We start from the raw sequence: 7,401 nt of genomic DNA on the forward strand, positions 1-7,401 counted from the left end.
CCGCAAGACTCGTCAAGTCTTTGCTCATTAACAGTGACGACAGTTATTCAGCATAAAATACATGGTGCATAAAGATCAGAGGTTTCATAGGGTTACGGTGAGCATCTGAATGGCATGCATTTTATGATACAAGTGTCACTTTGCATATCAATGTGTCGTTTCCAGGATGAAAAAATAATAAAACAAAAAAACTAAAATACAGTGTTCATTTATTTTACAGTAATGATGGGGATGAGCTGAGCCCTATGTTAGGTTTCTGAAGCCAGAAGGAATTTATTTAGAACAAATAGAAAACTGTTTTACAACCAACTGCCGTTACCCCCCCCTGGATCTTATTTCTGTTTTTTTTTTTTTAAATGACCATCTGGGGTTTGTAAATTCCCTAAATTCAAATACCGTAAAGTTATCTTTATCATTCAGCCACCTTAAATGGAGCTCGCTCTTACAAAAGTTAGCCATGACATTCTCTGAGAAGTTCTCAGCTTATAGTGCAACATCACTCAATTTGCCCCACATGGGGGTGGGGGGTGGGGGGTTGTAAAGAGACCACACACCCCCAAAAAAGTGTCAAAAAGCAAACTAATTGAAGCCAACATTTAAAGAGGAAGACACATGAATAAACTGGTTTAACATGGCATCTGTGATGGATTATATTCAGATTTTCAGCAAAGGTTGTAGATTTTTACAGGCAAGGTCGGTTTTATCTCAAACAGCCTTTGAGTTAAATCATTGACATTAATATAGCAGGTTTGTAATTAAAAAAAAACAATGGTCGGAAAACATGTTAAAACAAAAAAAGTAATTTGAAGATCTGAAAAGTTGTATTTCAATAAGTACTTTWAAAAAATCGGTCAGTTTCTAATCTAATCCAGGGTCTGTGATTCTGTTCGTCTCTGTAGAAGACATATGGCACACATCCACACCCGTGATTTTACAGTCTAAGGCACTGCTCCAAACTCCCTTTTTTAGTTTTTCCACTCCAGTTCATCAATTTTTTCACGCTTTTAGTTTCTGAACTTTTTTTTATTACAAACTGGAAATTTGTAGAATAAAAAAAGTGCAAAATCTCCTTGTAATGTTTTACTGACAAAATATCTTTAATTCAAATCTAAAATTTCCTTACATTTTCTACATCTTTCATGTTTTTATTTAAAGGTGTCTAATTTATAAAATGGCAATTTATTTCGTAACATGTCAGAGTAATGATTTCGATAAATAAAAACACATTTATATAATTTTATTACACAAAAAAAGACAAAACTAGAAGTAATTGTGACTAAATGGATCCAACAAACAAAATAATATATTTTATTTTTACAAGATCATCTTTTGGTGAATAAACTAAAAAGATTTATATAATTTACTTACTTGTCATTTCAACATTAGATACATAACTGTTGGGTTCAATGGAAAATAAAGAACACTGGGRAAAATTCCCCACAAGTTTTTAAACATTGCTAATATTTTGCACTTTTCTTAGAGAGATGCTCTCTGCCATACTGGAAGACCTGTTGGCATTAGCTTAAAAATTTGGTTTTGGATAAGAGCATTATCCAGCCTTTCTGTCAGTAAATTTCATTTTTATGGTGCATTTGGCCAACAAACGAGCCATGTGTTTGGATACAAAAAAAAAATAAATTCAATAATTTACAGTAAAAAAAAAAAGGCAAAAGGCCAGGACCCTTACCAAAGCAGTGCTACAGTTTACATTCATCCATCAACTTGGCCGTTCTATCATAGCCCTGGCTTTATGTGTGGCGCATCACATTGTTTTCCAGGAGAGAAAAGAGGAAAGAAAATGTAAACGTCATTAACTAGTGCAAACATGACCCTGTCTTTCTCGTGCAGGGCCAATTTTAAAGCTTACCCTAAACATACTTGGAGGACAGACACTTGGGAGAAAAATCTGGCTCGAACTTTTAAATGGCACATCACTGAAACGTGGATACAGATCAAATACAAAGGGGGTTTACAGGTACTGTACTTTCTGCTTAACTTGTGCAATCAAATCTGTTGTAACCAAAACAAAAAAACAAAAATAAAAAATAAAAGGAATTGATTTTATTTTCAATCACTTTAGAGATGGCCACGTTTCCATATTGGCTAAAAATGACTTCCAGTTCATTGGCTGAAATTAACGGTTTGCTTTTGTGATCAGATGTGCTTTGATTGACAGAAAAGCAAATCATGAGGGAAACATTCACCAGCAAATTGTTTAGCACATGAAACCCTAAAAAAAGGATAGAAAGAAAGAAAGGCTGTTCGGACTGTGTCCTTATCATGGCAACAAACAAAAACAAACGTAAAAGAAGAGTATGACAAATGCATGGCCTTACTCCCCTCAATCAAAAACATAGAAACAGTCATCGTCAGAAAGACCCGTTGTTTCCATTTAAACCCACAAACTGCCTGATTAGGTACGTAATCAGGGTAACTTGCAGTCTTTGCAGGTCCATTTTCTTTCTTTTTTTCTTTCCCCCAACTCCTCACTTTCCCATCCACTCTTTAACCTTCTTAAGTGCAAATGCAGTAAGCCAGCATAAATTGCTCRTAAAAGTCTAATAATTTACCCACCCACACATTTCCCCTACAAGGAAGAAAAGACAAAAAAATAAAATGGGATGGAAGCAGGACTGTGTAGTCTCAGCATATATCACACCACCACTTCATGGTGAAAAAGTGCTTCTCTCTGGCATTTTTTTTTCTTTAAACGTAAAAAACGCTCAGTGTAGTGCACGTCCTCTTTCTACTCCATGTATTCATTCTCCTGTTTTTAAGGTGACAAGCAGGCGCTGTAGCAAAAACGCAGGACTTTTAAAACTCATAATGTCCATCCTGGGTGGCACCAAGGCCAGTTCTAACAACCTGTCAGACTGAGGTTAGAGCCCGGGTAGGAAATGGAGAAAGTCCTCCTGGTTTTAATGGCATATCTCCAGGCAACAGTAGCTCTTGTCTTATTTTGATGCACTGCTGCGGTTTTGCTGTTGTTTCCACTAATTACGTCTATCTGTTGTTTGGAATAATGCATGCAAAGCCATGACTTTAGTACATGTTATTTTCTTGTTTTCTGTTATTAGAATGATGGAATTTAAATGCTTTTTTTTATCTCCAGAGTCCAAAAGAATTGCAACTTCTGAACATTAAACAGTTTGATTAAGCAATATGTGTGTGGAAATCTGCATGTGTGTGATGTTGGGAGGGGCTGTTTGGAGCAGACACAGGCATCACATAGTTGGCAGGATCTGATATGTTATGGTAAGATACGCAGATCAAATAAAAGCGATGCATTTGTTTTTGGCTTTTGAAGCAAACATGAGCATATTCATTGTGAAAGTGACATGCTGTTTGTTAAAAGGTATTATCACAGTACTCCATAATTTTCATAAACAATAGTTTGATGTCAAGTGGACCAACATAGCTCTTGTTAGGRAGCCATGTTTCTCGGATGTAGTCCCCTCAAACGTTGGGTCGTTCTCAGATGCAGTTTTCCAAACTTAAAAGGAAAAAAAAAATGTTTTACAAACCATTACACCAACTGCAAACAAAGCAGCTGCAGCTTTTTGTATTTAGTGATCTGATGAATCATTACAGCTATTTGTCACCGCTATCTGTAGCTGCAAAGAGCCCAAATACCGAGTGCATACTTTAAAAAGAAAAAAAAAAGTTGGATCAGAAAAGGTTGTTTAGTTTGAATGGTCTAATGCCATGCCTGTGTGTACTTTTACTGTCAGTGTTTTTCTTCCACTACTGGCAAGAAAGTGAGCCCACGCGAGCGCATGCATGTGTGGCAGATTGCTGTGTAATAAGATTTATGAGTGCAGCTTTTGTGCTGGAAAACTCCTGTCAAGGAAGCACAGAGGAGAAGAACGAGTGGAGGACGAAATGCGAGCRTTAAAGAGCAAGAGGGGAAAAAAATACAAAGTTAAACGAGTTTCACGATTTGAGAGACAGCCCAAAGAGACATTCACTGTCCGTTCACCCTCAGGCCTTGTTCAAACCCTTCCGCCTCCTGCTTGGGCGGCGTGACGCTCGCCTCGCCCGCCGTGACTAACAGTGTCGCCCCCGGTGAGCCGTCGACGCTCTCCAACCCGTCGTCATCTTCCTCCTGCTCCTCTTGAGCTGCCGTCTCCCCTTCGCCGTCGGCCTCTGCTCCAGCCGCCCCAGAGCCGGGGCTGCCGTCTGTCTGAGTCCTGAGAGGGTCCTTGCGATCCAGATACAACCTCTGCTCGAGGGCCTTGAAGTCATGCTCAAAGGGGAGGGGCACTCCTGACTGAGGGGCACTCAGCGCCAGGCTCAGACCTACGCCAGCGCCCATGCCCATCCCCGCACGGTACACTTCCATGCCGTCAGGCAGCATGGACTTGATCTTGGGCAGCCACCTCTTGCGGACGCGCCTTGCGTTTGTGCACATGTCAGCAGCGATCACATTCATTTCACTCTCTTTGAAGTTGGGGTTGAAGTTTTGACAGTACACTGTCAAACAGAGAACACAGAAAAAAAAAACATGAAGACAAACAGCACATATTCCCCACCATATTTCAGGAATTTATTGCACAAAATAACTTACATTTGACAGCATTAAGGACCCTGCTGTCCAGGGGTTTCCTACTTGGGTCACTCGTAGAAGAACGGATGCCTGTCCCGCAGCTATTGGCCAGAGTGTTTCTGCAGGAACACAGTGTGAACACCAGGGGGCGGAGTCAGAAGCAGGTATATACAGTGCATGAGATCAGCATGGGAACATACACAACTATCTGCATTGCACAACACGGCCACAGATGGAGTGTGAAAGCCGCTTTGTGGGAGCAGCAACAGTACTAGAGTCATACACGGATACTAGACTAATACAAACAGTAAATACAAWATGTGCTTGGATTTATACACACCTGTCGAAAAATGTGGCTAAGAGACGGCGGAGCAAGACTTTGTGTTTGATCCCGGCACACAAGTGACAGTTCATCAGCTGCCCGCGTGTCATGAACACCTGGGTACCTGCGTTGCATCAATAGAAAAAAAGGTTTGATTAGAGTTTTGTGTCAATCAGATTTGATTTCTTTGCTTCTGATGGCAGTATATTGTTATTTAACGCTGCCTTTTTCTGTATTCATTACAAGACAACAAGACATACAGTATATATAGTTTTGTTTTAAATGTAAATGAGTTGTGAAATAAATGGCTTTGGTGATAACTTCATCAACTCTGATAATAATGTGAAAAAGCCCGAGGGCTCTGTGTTCCTCAGAAAATTACAATTGCATCATTTAAGCATCTTTTTTTTTTAGCCCAAAACGATTTGATCCTAAATAAATGCAACGGTTTTTGGCCACGCTCCAATGATGACACTGCGTTCCCTACATGCTGAGTCGTACGTGTTCTCTTTGAAAGTTGCCGTTATGACCGCTAAGAGCAATATCTGACAGCCGGACCACAACGTGAACTTTTTGTCTAATCATACATTTTTCCACTCACACTCTCTCGGAGCTCTGTAAGGGCCATTTGGCAAAGCCCCGGCAGGCAGTCATACGCTTTTCACTTCCAACTGACTTCTATCTAGACACTCTTCCATAAAGGCCTGATTGATGACAACTGCAGAGATCGTTGTCCTTGTGTCACAGTCCTAAATCTCTCCGAAGAAACTCTGCAGCTTTGTTTTATTCCCTTCAAACAGTCTGAGGCAATGACATGGGTTAAACCCATTATAGAAACCAATCTGAATGACTTAATGTACACCAACCATTCGTGCTTCATGACCTTCCCCTGGCCTCTGCAACGACGTGCACAAGACACTGCTTTAGCTCAACAGCTTTTTAATTAGAGAGAAGAAGCTAATTTATTGATGCTGATGTCTAAATATATTTTAATCCAAATCTAGATTAAAACGTATACAAAGTGACCAGAGTTTAACCTCTGACAGCTTAGAGAAAAAAAAATCCAGCTCCTGCTCTGCTTTTCCTCAGCTTCATACGAAGTGTCTCTGCTCTGCGGTGATGAAAGCCTCGGAGCATCCTGAGCTTATTAGCTTGATCGAATTAAATCAGTGAAATGTAATTTTACAGGTATCGAATTATGAGTCTAAATGAAGTGAGCAGATCGGACTGGATCGAATTATGAGTCTAAATGAAGTGAGCAGATCGGACTGGATCCCCAAACTACTCTTGGAATTAGCGCATGGGGAATGTTTGTTATTAAATGTTTGGGAGTGAATGCAGGTGTTCGCCTACCAGCGACCAACTCCAGCTTCTCTCCAGGGTCCCCCTCGGTGTACAGCTTTGGGTGGCAGCGGTAGCCGATCTGGTTTATGAGGCTCGCAGGCAGAGCCACCAGGTCTCTGCGGATCAGGACACAGTTGCGATTCTCTAAAGACACGGGCATCGCCGCCATCTCCGGCTTGTCTTGGACTAATAAAACCAGAAGGAAAAACATAAGTTCCCAAAACAGACAATGGAGGCATCACCCTTTCATTCATTCCTTTTAACACATAAAAAATAAAGCTATTGCAGTTTAATTACAAAAGCATGATGTGTTAATCTGAAGTTTGTTGAGTTTGGTAAATGTTTTAGACCATTGCAGATGTATCAAAGATAAGTCAGGATGCTGCACAAGTAATCTGAGTTGTGGAGAGGAAGGGGGCAAATCCAAAAATGGGTTTCGAGTTCTTTCACCCAAAATGTTTTACCCTAACCTCTAAAGTGAGTCGTAAGCGCATAAACACGCAAAACCACACAGATAGAGGTCAAGAGAAATGAACAAAGAGATTCTAACACATGCACATAATTGAAAGGGATGATTAATCCCTTTGCTTGTTTGAAGACATCCCTATCCCCCCCACACACACACACACATACTCTCGTGCAGGAGCGATGTGTGCGCCTCTCAAATATCCAACAATGTCACCCTGCGGTGCTCTGACTGATTGCAGATAGAGTGGATTTCATCAATTTCTGAAACCCTAGAATCCAACAAAGACGTGTCATGCCTTTCAGCTGCAGGGTGTAAAGATTTATAGAGAGTTTCTGGTGCCAGTTCTGAGATTGTGAGTTTCCCTGCAATGTGAATGCAAACACACACACACACACACACACAGAATGGATCATACGCTCGCATGTGCAGAGATATCTACATCAGCGTGAAATTATGGCTAAAAGAAATAAACACTCTAAAATGTAGTGCAGACCAGCTGCTGTGGATGTGATAAGGCCTGTGTTGTTGGTCACGATGCAATCGGATCGTAACTCCATAAGGCTATCTTTAAGCTGAGAGAACCCACACACACACACACACACACACACACACACACACACACACAGGAGGCACAGCATGCTTTTCTTCTAAGATGTGCAGAATACATCATTTATGAAGATTTAAATAATGTAAGTGGGATAAAACAAACAGCTTTTCTCC

The 7,401-nt window shown here is 40.6% G+C and overlaps 1 protein-coding gene across 2 annotated transcripts in view; it reads right to left on the minus strand.

Moving 5' to 3' along the window:
* Positions 1-1,216: 1,216 nt before the first annotated feature.
* Positions 1,217-7,401, minus strand: part of LOC106536170 (nucleus accumbens-associated protein 2) — a 36,566-nt gene continuing 30,381 nt past the window's right edge. For both annotated transcript variants that reach the window (XM_014033370.1, XM_014033372.1), the window contains 4 exons: positions 6,222-6,398; positions 4,887-4,992; positions 4,568-4,665; positions 1,217-4,473 (listed from right to left, as the gene is read on the minus strand). In XM_014033370.1, the coding sequence (XP_013888824.1) occupies positions 3,965-4,473; positions 4,568-4,665; positions 4,887-4,992; positions 6,222-6,398 (890 nt within the window). In that variant the 3' untranslated portion in view covers positions 1,217-3,964. The remainder of the gene's footprint in view (positions 4,474-4,567; positions 4,666-4,886; positions 4,993-6,221; positions 6,399-7,401) is intronic.

The sequence above is a fragment of the Austrofundulus limnaeus genome, unplaced genomic scaffold (genome assembly GCF_001266775.1).
Source record: "Austrofundulus limnaeus strain Quisiro unplaced genomic scaffold, Austrofundulus_limnaeus-1.0 Scaffold1714, whole genome shotgun sequence".
NCBI classification, from domain to species: domain Eukaryota; kingdom Metazoa; phylum Chordata; class Actinopteri; order Cyprinodontiformes; family Rivulidae; genus Austrofundulus; species Austrofundulus limnaeus.